Below are 16,044 nucleotides of genomic sequence, written 5' to 3'. Positions count from 1 at the left end.
TTTTTGATACATTTTTTCATAGAAGAACTTTTGGTGAACTGAACACTGATGATAATATTCACCAGATTTATTTTGGGATCACTTAAGTTCTGGCAGAAAAACATTTAAGGTACTGGTACTGACAAATGTAACAGCTTCTTCTTCATAAAGAGCCGTCTATTCTGTTTGATACATCAACGTATGTCAGCAGTTCGAACCTCTGTGATATGAAGATATAATACCTGTGTAACTTATCAGCGTAAACACTCCATCAAAAAATCTTTGGAGGGAAATTGTTATGTTTCCTACTTCAGTTTCTTATTGTATTTATGGTGATTTCTCGGCAACTCACTTCTAGGTCAGTTTGCAACTCTGTCCTAAAGATTTAGGACCAGCCTGTTTGTCTCCATACTGGCACACAAGCTCTGCTTCTTCATTCTGCTATAATTAAGGAAGTTATTTACAGCTAGCTGGGCTGGTTGTCCATGTCCAGTTCCTGAGCCTCTGTAAGTTCACAGCTTTACTATCCCATGAAACTTGCTATCAATTTCAGTCTAAGCTGATAAAGAGTGTGGCTGGCTCATGATCCCTGTGAGATTTAGCTATAGCAGTGAGGATCTACAGTTTAGTCTTTTACTTTTCATGAATTATTTAGTGTGCAGGCACTACCTGACTGAAAAATAAACATGAGATTTTTCTCCTCTTATGAACATTAAGCTCATGGAAAAGTTCTTTCTTCCATTATATCAATCCTTTGTTTGTTATTTTTAGGAGTTTTTAGAGGAAATCCTGCACAAGTAAAGGAGTACCAGGATCTTCTGGATCCTTTGCTTCAACATACATCTGAAGGTATTATCTGATAATCATTCTTCTGAAACACTGTAGCTTTTTATGGATCTGAAATTATTAAAATACTGACATTTCTAATAATGAGTACTGTAGTCAGAGCAAACGAAAAGTAATAATATCGCAGTGTTTCCTGATGATACAATACTACCAGTGAAATCATCTGTTTCATGTAGGTACCTTGTATCATAAAGTGTGATAATAAAAGTAATGTTATTGGGGAAAGTGCTTCTGATATAAATGTAAGATTTACACTGTATCCTGTCTTTCCTCCCTTCTTTTGCCTATTCTTCATTATGGACAAAGTTCACTCTGACTTTGCAGGAAAAAAATAACTACCAACAGTCTGATTGTTTCAATGTTCCACCTGGATACAGCTGAGAATTACTTGTGTCATTCATTGTCACTTAACTTCACAAGACTTACATATAATTTGGTATACGCATATGAAATTTTTTATGGCTTAGAGCAATGAAAGTGGCAACGTATTAATTTTAATACAAATGTTCTCTTACTTAGATTGTGCACTCCAGAATTTTGGTGGAACTGCAGACAAGGCTATTGTGTGTCTACGGGCGCATCCATCCAGAATTCAGTTAAAATAAAAGAACAAAAACAAGAAAAAGGCCATAAGTTTGAGTGAGAGGGGAAAAAAATGGCCTGAGAACAGAATAAGCTTCAATATACTGACAATCCAATTTTAAATCTCAACATCTTTAGTCACTTGTTCTTGACATCTTTGCTACAGTTACAGAAGTAGATGCAGAATATTTTAGTCTGACATGTTCTTTAAACTTAGAATATGTCTTGAAGTGAACTAGTGTCTGTAAGAAATACAAGCATTTCGTTAACAAATTTTTATTCCATAGCAAATATTCTGACATGGCTGATCATTACTTTTTTCTAATTATTAATGAACTTGTGAAGTTTCACAGACACAAAATTAATCTTATGGTTCCTTTTGTTGAATGTCATCATGAATGTCTCATGTTAAAATTTCTGGGTGGGTTTTGATACCTCACTCATTTGATACGTCACTCACTCCATCTCTAAGACCTCTCAGTTTTCAGGTTTTCTCAGCTTCTTGTCAGTAGTTTTTTGGTTTTTTTTTTTCTAAGCAAATAGACACTGCAACTTTATTCTGTTCATCACATGTTCTTTATTCAAATAAATTCAAAATTTTGCAAAAAGCATATTAATTTGGTTTGTGTTGCATATAATTAGGTCAGTCATTTGTAATTATATTCCAAAATTGCTAACTCTTGTCCACTTAAAAATGTTAAAGCAGATATTGTTGATCCACAATAATCAGTAAAGCCTGTGGCTAACTCTAGATGCAAGATATGCTGCCTTCCAATGTAGAAGTTACACCATTTTGTTTCATGATGCTTGAAAAATAAAATGCTCATTATAACTTGGCTTTGTGTACATGCAAAAAAAATATAATTTTCATTTAATTAAATGTTTGACTACTTTTGGCCAAGATTTTAGGTTTAGAAAGTTACCTAATACTGAGCTGGTGTTAAGTGTGGGGAAAAACACCCCAACTGTTTCACCCTCATGCAGTTTTCATTTCTTTGGGTTATGGTTTGTTACTTATACTGCAGTTTGCTTTATTGTTTTTCTTCTTGCACAGTAAAGTGCTACACAAATAGTGTATGTGCTCTAGGAAGGAATTACGTGGAAATGTTTGGTGAAAAATAAAGTAGTTTATTATTGCCCTGGGTTTCCCATGGTGGTTGAGGTTTTGCAAGATAACAATGAATGGCAGCAGTCTTTTCTGTTCAATCAAATTGTTGCTAGGGTATAGTTTTTCCTGGTTTTGAATCCACTTTAGCTTTATTAGGGAACTACAAACAAATAATAAGGGAAGTGGAATTTATTGCTTACTTTACTTATTTTAAAACTCCATAGGGTGTCCTGTTGTACCCAAGTACTACTATGTGCCAGCTGGTTTCGTTGAGCTGGAGAAGAAGAACCCTGGCAGTCAGAAACGGTTTCCTAGTAACAGTGGATGTGATGGAAAATTTTTCTTGTGGGGCCAGGCAGTTTACATCATTGCAAAACTCCTGGGTAAGAGGCTGAAGAAATTCTCTCAGGTTTTAACTTAACCAAAGGAAGGGTATTTATCTTGTTAATGTTTTTCTTGAATCTGAAAAAATATACATTGGCTAGAGTTTTGATTGGACTGTGGTTTAGTACATACCTCATAAGCAAAATCTGCTTTTTGTTCTTTATGTTAAAATTTTATCCTGCGTGCAGCATACTGTGAAGCTTACTGGAATATTTCAGAATACTAAAAATCTTCTAAACATGATGTGTTTCTTTTTTGCTGTTTCTTTTCCTGGCTTTCACTCTTATTTCCTCTGTTTCATGGCAAAATATATTAACACTGGGTTAACGGTGTCAGCTGCCCCTCTACAGTGATGCTTGTAAATTATCTATAGTGTTTAATTAAAATTATTTACTGTTTTAAGCAAGACATGTTTAAACTTTGAATAACTTTTCCTTTTTACAGTCTCAGGAAAAATGGATGTTTTCTTCAGTCTATGTTATTTTTACCCTTTGGAAGAAACTAGATGAGCATGTGAAAGTGCATTTCAAAGTTGGGCCATTGGAAATTGTTACAATGAATTTCAGACACAAATGAACTTGTGGTCTCTCTTGAGAGGATTTGAAGGCTAATGCAAAAACAGTTTTTAAGCTTGGAAAGTCTTCACAGTTAAGATTTTCTTCTAAGTATTTCTTTTAGGAGAAAGATATATTCCTTTATTTTAGCATGGTCAACATTTACCTGGTAATCAGTAGATTGAGTTCTAAAATTTTTTTCTGTGAACACTATGAAGGGAAACAGGCTGTTGGTAGTAGAAATGAGAAACACTGAAGGGGACTTTAAAATGCAAGACTTGACAAGAACAGTGGTGTATCTTTAGGTATGAAGCTCTGGTCCGTCTGGCGCTCCACCTGTTTGGTTTCATTGTGTTCCTTGCATAATTCCTTTTTTGTAAAAGGAATGTAAAAACGTAAAGTAAAAAAAATATAAAGCAAATGCAGGCAGTCTCACCTTTAATGGAAAAAAAAAAATAATTTAACCTTTTAGTATTAGACAAGTAATCCTCAAATGTGTGTGCAGGATTACTGTAGTAGTTCTGCCTAGTATTCATCTTACACTAACATTTGTGTAGTTCTGTACCTGCAGAATTCTGGTTAAATAACTAGTATTTATTGTTTGCTAAATGCTGTTTGAGTAACATAACTTTCTTCTGTTTTGTTTCAGTTCTTTTGTTTGCTGAACATTGTTGCACATTTCTTTAATCGTTGCACTAAATCTGGTTTTGAATTATTGTCATTATTGACTGTTTCCTTTACTGTTTAAATCTTTCTCTTCACTATTCACTACTTCTCATTCCTCACTTCCATTTTTTCAAAATATTTTTTTTTCTTTTCTCTTTGCAAATAGGGGCTGGAAACTTTATCACAGACCTAAATCTATCTGCCAGTAATGCAAATAGATTTTCAATTACTGGCAAAATTTATTCATACTGATTTGTAATGGGTGCATTTAACTTTGCACTTACCTGGGTGAAAACCTTCCTCAATGTCAATCTTGTCCTTAATGATGGACTTCATGTGTGTTACTTTGCTTGTTGGTGCTTGCTAATTAAATGGAAGCCTGACTCCAAACACTTCAATTTCTGGGGAAGCACTGGTTTCCCGTTTAATCATCCATTTCAGAAATTGCTGGTACCTCAAGGGAAATTATTGCCTTGTTTTGCTCAGCCTCCTTACTTTTATTGGAGTCTTCCCAGGAGTCTTCCCTTCCCTTCTCTTCCCTCCTTCCTGGAGAAGGTTAAAATAATGGAATGTTAGGATTATGGGGGGGTTTATTCTCCCTTGTAAAAAACTCCATGTAGAAATTGCTAGATTTCAAACATACTTACATACTTAACTGGGTTTTTTTACAATTTCTTCTTGAGATGTCATATTGAGAGACGTCTTTGATATCCCTTGTCTTGTTCAGCATTGTTGAGAGATTACTTTGAGATAAAAGACTGTCTGCTTTTCTTCAAAGCTAAATAATTTTTGATGGTAACCGTTGAGTTTCTTGTTAAAGCTCCAGAATAATTCCATGGTTGTGGATTTGGGGGCTTTTTATGCAACTTGCTTGTTGTGGAGCCTGTTGTCTGCATATATTCTTTTAACACATCTGTGTGAAAAAATATTGTTTTTATTTACTACAGTATTATAGTTAACTGTAATAAGAATGATGCTTAAGTAATTAGTCCTAAAATTAATACAATTTTTCACAATGTTCTTTTGATACATAAACTTTTGATCTAAAACAAAGATTATAGCAGCAGAACTGACTATGTAAGATACATTTGTATGCCTCCTTCACAAAAACTGCAGGGAAGTACTCTCATCATTTTGTATTTTTATTATAATTTCCTTTCAGCTGACAAATTACTAAGTCCTAAAGATATTGACCCTATTGGACGTTATGTAGCTCCACAAGATCAGCGGAATGTTAGCATGAGATTTTCAAATCAGGTAAGCATAAGCTTAAAATATTTTTACTCAAAAATTGTGACCCACGTCTTGTACATGGTCTTCTAATGTTACGATTAAAGTGCTAGGAAAATTTTATATATATGTCCATTGTATTTGATGGAAAATTGATTGCTTTTAATAGGAAGATTATAACACTGCAGTTTTTGCCTTCCTATTAAGTGGTGCAATCAAAATGATACGTAAAATGCAAGTTCAAATAGCTGCTAATAGGTGTGTTTCTTTGAGTTAAGATACATCAGGAACACAAGAATGAGCCACCATTTTTATTCTTTCAAATTTCAATTACCATTTGAATGTATTAATTTTTTTTTCATTTAAAGCTCCTAAGAGGTACAAGGATGAGGTTCTTTTTTTGTGTGCATGGTGTATACAAATGCTTCTGATTTTGCCTTAAATGCGCAGCAAGTCTGAGTGCCCAAAGATGCGAAATGCTTGAAACAATGTAATTCAAGTCTGCAGCAGATAGGGTAACAAGACAGAAACATGTTCTATATGTAGGAACTTTTATTAAAGAGGTAAGAACTGTATGTATGGCAACATGTAGCTAAGAGATTTTTTCAGTCTTTTTATTGCCTGGTATAAGGAATATATATTTGGTAAGTTCATTGTTCAGCATTGTGAATATGTTATTGAAGCATAAAATACTTATCCTAAGATTTATTCCATCCGTTTATCCTAAGATTTGTTCCAAGATCAGGAATGAACAATGTTCTTCATGTTTGATCCAAATGCTGCTTAAAACCTCTGCTTCCCACTATGTCCTGTCACCAAGGTGTCTCATTCATAATGAGACTTTCATTGTTCACAGTGCACTGCTTCTGCCATGTTATTACGAGATAATGAAAGCTCAGTGACTTAATTTCTTCCCAGTTTCCTTCTTTGCTCTTACATCATGGCATGATGAATGCTACAGAATGTGGGAGCTGCTGCATTCACATGCCCTTTAAGGAGTGCCAGTAGAAGCCTGTAGCCAGTCACAGCTGCATGCGGCATGTCCAACTTTTTTCTTTTTTCTTCTTTGATTCTTGAAACCAGCAACTCTTAATACGCCACAGATGAACACTTTGGAGATGATGATGGCTTGTTTAAAGACACTTCATGACTTACCAGGAATTGTTACAGTAGAAAAGCATTTTTACTATTTTTGGGGGTACCCGTTATATGATAGGGACTTTCCAGATCTTCAGAGAGAAATAGCCTCTGCCCTGGGAGTTTCCTGGAAGAGATGATAAGTAATACAATAATAATATATTTTTTCATAGTTTACTCCTTGGTGGGTCAATAAAGAACTTACTTAGTAAAATCCAGTTATCTGGTAAAATTCAGCAATATAATAGTGGCTTTTAAAACTCAACAGTGTTGAAAAATAACAAATAACTTAAGCACCTTTGTTTTGATGTTTTGCTTCATCTGCAAATGATGTAAATAAAAAAAAAAAGCTTTGTCACTGTTAAAAGGGAGATCAGACTAGATGTTTTGTCATTCTGAAGTGGCTATACAGTCATCATTTTTAAGCACTCAACAGTTGTCTAGAATTATTTCTAAGAGCAATTGCACTTTTCTCAGACAACTTGGCTGAGCTGATAGCTGTTAATCTTTCCCTTTAAAGGCTGCCTTAGCTGCTGAAATTTGCTAAAACTTTGGCAGAAATTTTCATCTGTGGGACCAGTAATGTTTTCGTTGTTGTCAGGATAGGAGACAGAGAAAGACCTTCCCAGGGTGATCCTTGAGCATACTCTGATGAGCAAAACTGAAGTTACATTTGAAAGCTAGAAATCAAGAAAGGAGCAGTTTACTTTCCCCCCCCCCCCCCCCCCCCCCCCCCCCAAAATCTTCATAGAAATACAATAGGTTCAGCAATTCCTGTAGTTGTGCATGTCCTTTTGTAAGCAAGAGGTGATGAGATGGATTGTCTGTTGTTCAGTAGCTTATAGGTAAATAAATGGAGAAGCTCTGCAATTGCCTGGATCTTCTTACACCTGTTATTCCCAGTGATGGTACTTCTTTGCTATAGATGGCTATGGTTTTCTCTGGCATGTAAATGATAAAACTGTCCAAGATACTACTGCATCTGCTTTGTAATGTGGGTGAGAAGAAAGAGAGGCATTTTGGAATCAGTGGGAATTCCAGCTAACTGTGGCATCAGTCCTTCATCCTTGTAGCCTCTGAGCGGCAGTGTGGAACTTGTGACAAGTGTGGTTGGTGTCCGTGTCCTGCTAACCAGGTGGTTGTGGAATTTCACTGGGATTGTTGCTACTGAAACAGGTGCTGGTCTATCTTGTGTGCTTTTATTATCACATTAGGATCAAGGCAAAATACTTGTTGATACAGATGTTTGTTCCAGTTTTGTCATTGTTAAGAGAAGATTAAAGAATGAAAGGCAGATGCATAGATGTGTCAAGGTGAGGGAGTTGTGCTTTGTCAGCAAAAGTCTCGCAGTTAAAGTCATCAAATTCAAGTTTCAGCTGAGAGTCTTGACCTTGCCTTATTTTAATCCACATTTTAAATTTGCTGAAGCAGTTCAAATGTTCAGTGATGCCATTTTATCTAACTGAGCTAATTTATACAGGATCAGTACTTAGTATTTGCCTTAAAGTGCTAGAAAAATTAATAATAATAAAATATGAAATGAAACCACATCTTAATTATGCCTTCAGAAATCAAAAGTAGTTTCTTCTCTTCAATGGTGTCTTCTCCTTTCCGTATAACTAAAGAACTAGTCAAATAAATTGAACAGAAAAGTATTTCCACTTTTAGTAAATTTCGTTACTGTAAGGAATAAAGGAGAATATGTAAGCATTTCAGATGCCTGCATATATAAATTTTGTTGAGATACAGTGTTGTACCAAAAAGAAGGCTTTTTATATTTTTATATTTTCATTTGAAGCTTTGTGCTGAGGAAGTATTTCTTGAAAAAATATATTTTCCACAGGGGCATATTTTCATTTTTTGATTGCATTGGCTATAATCCCTGTAAACACTTGACACTGAAAAATGTGATTTATTTGGTTTATTTGTGGCTTTGATGCAACTACAAAATGTGTCTGATGCCCACATAACAGTGTAGATTTAAGCAAGCAATGGAAAGTATTTTAAATACTCCAACCTTAGTTTTGTAGTTTTGAAGCACCAGTGGAGAATATGCTTCTCTGCTGAATTGTTGGGTTTGGGGTTTTTTTTTCAGTATGTAACAAATGCTGTGTATCACTATCATTACTGAAAAGGATGACGTTTTCACAAGTATTGTATCTGTTATTTTGATCTGTCTTTCTCTAAACCACCACTTGTGATCCTCCAGGCCTTGGCATGTTAAATGAAATCAAAGTAACTTAATAAAGTTAAAAGTAATTTAATAAAGTTAAATGTACAATGAAAGTAACTTTCTGTGTAATGTTACAGTCCTGTAGTTTTCCAGAAATTACAGTTAATATCTTTCAAAATACTCTTTCAAGTTTAGCTGGTTTTCACACAGATCTATTTTCGCACAATGGTGTGCCCATTGTGCTGCAGATGCATTTTCTTAGTTACAGCCCTTGTTAGCACCACCACTTACTGGCTGCTATGAACGAGTTGTGTCACTGGCTGTGTCTGGGTGTGAGAGGCCTTACTGCTGGTATCTGAGAAGGACATGCCTCAGTGGAGGTGCAGAATACAGAGATTTATGTACAGTTTACACCCGGAGGTTACGCAGTCCCACTCAGTTCGTCATTAATCCAGTGACAATTAACTTGAGGACCGCTCCCCAAGTTAGATTACAGGATGTCTGCTGATCAGTCCAGTCTTGGAGGGGGCAGTCTCGGGTTCTGGGGGGGTTCTTTGCTTTCTGATTTATAAACATAGTGCTCTGATTATGGTAGAGAACTGGTTTGAGTTTGTATGAATTCAGCTGGTAGCGTGATTCCCTAATTCTGAGGAGGAATATCTTTTAATGTCACTTGAACTTCTGACTTCTTAATTCGTTCTCTTTGTGCATGTACTTCCATCATAAATTTATTTCATGTGGTAAAAGCTCCAAAATTTTTAGTGGAAATATAGTGCTGATAGACTTTTGAGAAAATGTTATCACAGAGTTCTCCTGCAAATCTGTGAGATGGCAGAGAAGAAATAAGTAAGGAATAACTCAGGCATCTAATTTTTTAGCTGGTTTTGCATGCTGCCAGTGAAAAGAAAGGTGACTAGCCATTTCCAGACTCAGGGAGTCAAGTCAATTATTTCACCCAACATACTGAATTCATTCCTATTAGCATGGTTTCCTGATGTAAAATACTAGTATTCATTTCAAACATGAAGTATGTGTATTACAAACAATGCAAGGAAATGCTGTTATCTCCTGTAAAATGTAATTTGCCTCTCATATAACTGTAAAGAGAGGCTGTCTGATCAAAATATTTCAGAATAAAGGGTTGAAATAATCAGTTCATTATTTTAAAGTGGGTATTATTGGTTACCCAGATAGCTGAGTTATGTCACTCTTTCAAAAATGTGTATCAAAACATTGTCATATCAGGCATTTCTCCTACATGTTGGGGTGGGGTTTTTTAATTAAAGAAAGCCAAACAGTGCAAATGATTACCAGGAACCTATTTATTATTAATTCTCAAAAATGCATCTTGCAAGGTATTATCGACAGGACTAGTTTCTCACAGTTTTGGGATGTACAGATTTCACTCCCATGTTGCTCTTCCAATTTGTTCACATAGTAAGAAAAAACACTGCAAACAGTGATGTCTGTCATACTAGTGAATTGTTGAAATAGACGTCCTTACTCATGCTATATCTAATGAAATAGTTAGCTAGCAATGCTAATAAATACTTTTCATTATTTTCTAGGGTCCTTTAGAAAACGATTTGGTAGTACATGTGGCCCTGATAGCAGAAAGTCAGCGGTATGTATTTACTTTTATTACGAATGTATGTATTAGGGAAGTTCTGAGCAACAGACATATTAAATTTGCTAAAGGTATTCTGAAGTGTACAATACAGTATTACTACTTGTGTATCTGCTGCCAAGGTAATTGTTAAAACTGTGCCTCTTCTGTGATTTGTCATTAAATCTGTTATTTCATTTGTAGCCTACAGGTTTTTCTGAACACATATGGAATCCAAACTCAGACTCCCCAGCAGGTGGAACCAATTCAGATATGGGCTCAAAAAGAACTTGTCAAAGTAAGAAATCTGCATTTACAATTATTTATCTATCTATACATTTCTTTTGTAACAATAGGAATTCATATCAAGCTATTAAGCTTGTATATCCTGAAGCATGTTGCTTGCCATTTTGTGTTACTTCTAACTCACTTTTAAGACACTGACCCTGGTCAGTCATACATGCCTCCTTAGAGCCTCAGTGAATCACGGATGTCCATTATCTTCTGTATTGTCTGAATAGGCTTATGACCTAAGCCGCTTTCAATAAATAGAGAATAAATAATAGCATTTTAATGATGTCACAGTAGACGACGTGAATCATGATGGAGAAACAAGTAAATGAGCAATAGTTAAAGGAATAAGGCAGTAGGCATAAAACATTATATACTTTCATAGTGTAACTCCTGTAACAGGCATTTTACAGTCTTCTGTAACTGGTTGTCATGGTTTAAGCCCAGCCGGTAACTTGGAACCACGCAGCCAGTTGCTCACACCCTCCTCCTTCTTTCTGCCCCACACTCCCAGAGGGATGAGGAGGAGAATCAAGAGAATGTAACCCCCACAGGCTGAGATAACAGCAGTCCAGTAACTAAGGTATAATACAAAACCACTACTGCTACTGCTAATAGTAACGGAAATAACAAGGCGAGAGGATACAATTGCTCACCACCCGCCAACCAATACCCAGCCCAACTCGAGCAGTGATCTGGGCCTTCTGGGTAACTCCCCCCAGTTTCTATACTGGGCATGATGTATACTTTGGCCAGTTTGGGTCAGGTGTCCTGTCTCTGCTTCCTCCTAGCTTCCCCTCCTCCCTGGCAGAGCATGAGACTGAGAAAGTCTTTGGTCAGAGTAAACATTACTTAGCAACAACTAAAAACATCGGTGTTATTCCCAGACTGAAGGTCAAAAACACAGTAGTGCACCAGCTACTAAGAAGGAGAAAAAATGACTGCTGTAGCCGAACCCAGGACACTGGTTTTTAGAAGTCCCTTGAGTTGACTATATCCAATAGGCTTGGTGTTTAAACCCTTTCTCACTTACTCCTTTAACTCAGCACATTTAAAGAACTGTGGTCAAAAATTACTGGAAGTCTTCAGAATCCCCTTTGTCCTCTGTGAAGGCTGTGGGTTTTCTTTCTCCATACAGGCAAGTGGCCTCCTACCAGAGTGCCGTACTCCACTTAAAAGGCTGGCCCTGTTAGCCTTGTCTGTACGGAGCTTCATTTGTGATGCTGGCTTAGATGCATCTGCTCAGGTGGCCGTGAAGGCTGGGTGAAGCCAGCAGGAGAAGATGAAGACCTAGAAGGCAGGGGTCCTGAGAATGCTGGCTGGTACTCAAGGATCATCTGCTCCAAGCTCAGGAGCAGTGCATCCCAACAATGAAACGGGGCAAGAATACCAGGAGGTCTTTATGGATGCACATGGTGCTGCTGAGCAAACTCAGAAGGCAGAAAGAAGCTTATAGAAGGTGGAAGTGAGGACAGGTGGCCTTGGAAGAATTACAGGGACATTGTCTGGGAAGCTAGGGATCAGGTCAGGAAAGCTAAGGCCCAGTTAGAATTGAGTCTGACCAGGGATGTCAAGGATAACAGGAAGGGCTTCTATAGGTATATGCCAACAAAAGAAAGACTAGGGATAATGTGGATCCTCTCCACATTAGGAGAAACAGAAAACCTGGCTACTCTGGATTTGGAGAAGGCTGAGGTTCTTAGTGACTTCTTTGCCTCAGTCTTCATCAGCAAGTGCTCTAGCCATGCTTCTCAAGTCATGGAAGACAAATGCAGGGACTGGGAGAATTAAGACCATAGGAGAGGAGTAAGTTCGAGCTCTTCCAAGGAACCTGAATGTGCACAAGTCCATGGGACGTGGTGAAATCCATCTGCGGGTCCTGAGGAGCTGGCAGATCAAGTTGCTAAGCCACTGTCCATCATATTTGAAAAATCATGGCAGTCAGGTGAAGCTCCTGACAACTGGAAAAAGGGAAATATACCCCCAATTTTCAAGAAGGAGAAAATGGAAGACCCAAGGAACTACAGACCAGTTAGTCTCACCTCTGTGCCTGGCAAAATCCTGGAGCAGATTCCTAAACCAGCCCAAATAAGGAAAAAAATTGCACCTTTCAGTCTGCTTTCACTGATAGTGTTTGTACTGTCTTGCTTACAGCTTAGTTGGTGTTTTTACGGTTCTATTCTCACGCATCGTAATAAGTGAAGATTCTCTCTTTAATACACAAGTCTTATAAAATCATATCAGTTGAAGTAATACTAGGCATACATAATCTAACTCAAATAATAATCCAGCAATGAATGAGACACTTCCCTCTTGTGTTGTTGATGCACTAATATGCAGGCCTTTACTAAAATTTAAATAAGGGTCTTTAAAGAGTTTCTATATTGCTGTTTTACCTTTATATTCACATTTGGAAAAGCATTACAGGAGGCAAGACTGGCCAGACAATAAATGCAAATGATCCTTTAAAAAAATATTTCAGTGAGCAAGTTGAAGATTTTAAAATATTTTAATTATAAAAACTAGAAAACTTCATAGGAGTAAGAAGGTAAAGGTAAGGCATAATGGAGGAAACAACAAGTTTTAGTTGCATTTGAAACTGCAGATAGGCAGGACTCTGGGCTTTGCCCAAGCCCAGAGTTGCACCCGTGTGTCCTAATCCTGGATCAGGACCCTACGCAGTACTTCTGCTCACCCTTACTGAACACCTGTCTTCTCAGGTAAACCCATAGTAACTGTATTCTTACTTCACAAGTAAGGTGGAAGGCAGGAAGGAAAGAAGGAAGAAAGAAAAGGCAGGAAGGAAAGAAGGAAGAAAGAAAAGGAAGGAAGGAAGGAGAATGACTGTTAAACTACACCTACAAACTGCTGTGCAAGAAGGGGAAGAAGATGCTTGCACTTGCATCTTGTGTTTCTTGCTTCAATTACTTCATTGTTTCCCCTTTGCTGTAAAGTTGCCTATTATCAGAAGAATTCAATTTGGTCTTTGAACTGTGCATTTACTAAATCTAGTGCTCTTTCACTTGATTTATTGTTCTATACAGATGATGCCAGTAGAAGTAATGACCACATGTTATGAATCTTGTTTTCTAAATGAAAGAATGCACACAGTTTCTGCGTAAGCACCAGCAGGAGCATATCAAAGCCATCTGTCTAGGTTTCCCTCAGTTTTCATGATTCTTTCTCACAGGCTTACTTCCATTTGGGAGTGAATGACAAACTGGGATTATCTGGAAGACCGGACAGGCCCATAGGATGCCTTGGAACATCAAAGGTTGTTGCAATAAATGTTATTGGTACTAATGTATATTTCAGCTAAATATTGAATTAGCCTCTGAATGATTTTAAATAGAATTGAAATGAAATTTTATGCATGTATCTTAAAGTCCTTGTAATGCATTTTGCTGTGATGAATGTGTGTGCTCTGTCTTACTGTTAAGCTGTTGTACATTTCCTAGACATCCAATTCCAGCAATACTGGGCCAAAGCAGGTTGGATGGTGGAGAACTGAACTGCTTTGACTGAAGGAGAATGTAGACCTGCATGCCTAATAAAAACCAGAGTACCTAAAATTAGATGTGTAGGTTTTATCTTAAATATTTTGGGGTTTTTTAAGCCAACTGCTCTACGTTGAGTATTGTTTTCATAGTTTCCAAATATGTTTTTTCCTTTTCAGCTAACTCATTGCTTTAAATATTTTAAAGAAAATATTAATTGAAGCTTTTTCTCTCCACAGATATATCGGATATTAGGAAAGACTGTAGTTTGCTACTCGATCATTTTTGATCTAAGTGATTTCTACATGTCTCAGGATGTTATGATGCTGATTGATGACATTAAGGTATTTATCTATAACTTTTTCTTTGAGAAACTGATGAAAATAGAGTCTGTAGAAGACTAAAATGTGAAGTTTGATAAAATAGAAGACTGAAAGGGGAACACTGTATAGTGTGTATGCTTCCAGTACAGAAATAAACTTGCAGCTTATGCTGGAAAATCTGTGAAGGTGAATATCCTGTCAGCCTAGTAGGAGTTCTCACAAGTATTTCTGTCTGACACAAAAACTCACCCAGAAGTGACTGGGAATGCTGTAATGCAGCAAGCAAATTATCATTTGTTGCTTTGGGAAAACAAATGCTCTTGCGTGAAAAAGGAATGAGACTGGTCTGTTTAAGGGAAATACCGAAGCCTTACCTGGAGGAAGCATCGCTTAACTTTACACAAATGTTACAAATCTTGTCCCTTCCCTGATTTCAAGGCAGGCAGCAGAGCAAAGTTGACCTACCATGTCCCCTGTGCTGGAGCAGATACTTCCAGTGCTAGGAGGTGGCATTGGTTAGTCCATGTTAGTGGCCAGGATTCAAGCCCTGCATTCCCATGCGCACTTACTAGGTCATTGCATGTAGTACAATACACCACATTCTGTCTAGTACTATAGTCTGCACTAGGAGTATTTTCAGAAAACTGGTGAAATACCAGTGCTTGAAACCAGCTTCTACTTTTTGAAGAAGTCTCTTAGTAGCTTACTAGCTTTTTTTAATCTGTTCGGTTTTTCAGTGTTGTTACTTTAAGATAGCTCTTTTAGTGTCTTGCACTGTGTATTCTGGTATGTTATGCTTGGGGGTTGCTTTGTTTCAGGGTTTTTTTGGTAACTATTGTATTATTTCTTACCTAGAATGCACTGCAGTTCATTAAGCAGTATTGGAAAATGCATGGTCGTCCACTGTTTGTTGTGCTTATCCGTGAAGACAATATAAGGTAGAGAGCAAGAGCAAGATGTGCACCATTTGCAGGGTGACACTTACCTGATTGCAAGATTAATGGAGTTCTGTTTCAAATTTCAGAGGGAGCAGATTCAATCCAATATTAGATATGTTGGCAGCCTTTCGGAAAGGAATTGTTGGAGGAGTAAAAGTTCATGTTGACAGAGTACAGGTATGGTATTTTTCCTGATTGTTGTGTTCTTGCCTCCTACTATTGGTACATATATTACTTAGAAGTAACATGGAAAATAAAAGTATATTTTATTTAGTATCATAAAACTAAGGAGTCAAGACCCAAAACATTTGTTACAGTTTTTGTTTTATCTCGAAAGAAACATGAGTTTATCTTCATTCCTTTTGCTGAGTCTTTTGAAAGTGATAATCATTATACAGGATTTTCAGAAGGGAGAAAGTCTTTTTTATGTTCGGCAATCTTGTGAAATTACCACCAAAAGGTAAGTCCACCATGTCAAGCATTGAGGGATTTCTTTTAATTAGATTATCAATGAAGAGGGAAAAAAAGGTGCTTTATATATATTAAAGTTCTTACAATAACTAAGATCTAGTTTTAACATCCTTGCTGTTTTGAATTAAAGCACTTCATTAAAATGTGAAAATTACAGAGTCAGGTGCTGGTTTTAACAATACTTGTATATGCTGGTTAATCTTAGTTAATACCAACTGGAGAACCCTTCTCTTGATTAGAGAAAAGGCCAAAGACACCA

General features: G+C 36.8%; 1 protein-coding gene across 1 annotated transcript in view; it reads left to right on the top strand.

Moving 5' to 3' along the window:
* Positions 1–696: 696 nt before the first annotated feature.
* LOC104413104 (phosphorylase b kinase regulatory subunit beta-like) overlaps positions 697–16,044 on the top strand; it is a gene marked incomplete at its 5' end in the record, with an annotated part of 20,011 nt that continues 4,663 nt past the window's right edge. The window contains 9 exons of the mRNA XM_010024017.1: positions 697–828; positions 2,740–2,898; positions 5,282–5,376; positions 10,228–10,283; positions 10,470–10,563; positions 13,747–13,860; positions 14,293–14,397; positions 15,232–15,314; positions 15,401–15,491. Of these exons, the coding sequence (XP_010022319.1) occupies positions 697–828; positions 2,740–2,898; positions 5,282–5,376; positions 10,228–10,283; positions 10,470–10,563; positions 13,747–13,860; positions 14,293–14,397; positions 15,232–15,314; positions 15,401–15,491 (929 nt within the window). The remainder of the gene's footprint in view (positions 829–2,739; positions 2,899–5,281; positions 5,377–10,227; positions 10,284–10,469; positions 10,564–13,746; positions 13,861–14,292; positions 14,398–15,231; positions 15,315–15,400; positions 15,492–16,044) is intronic.

This window comes from Nestor notabilis, unplaced genomic scaffold (assembly GCF_000696875.1).
Source record: "Nestor notabilis isolate BGI_N333 unplaced genomic scaffold, ASM69687v1 scaffold11941, whole genome shotgun sequence".
Taxonomy (NCBI): Eukaryota; Metazoa; Chordata; class Aves; order Psittaciformes; family Psittacidae; genus Nestor; species Nestor notabilis.
Note: the sequence above shows the minus strand (reverse complement) of the source record. Positions and strands in the feature narration are given on the sequence as shown.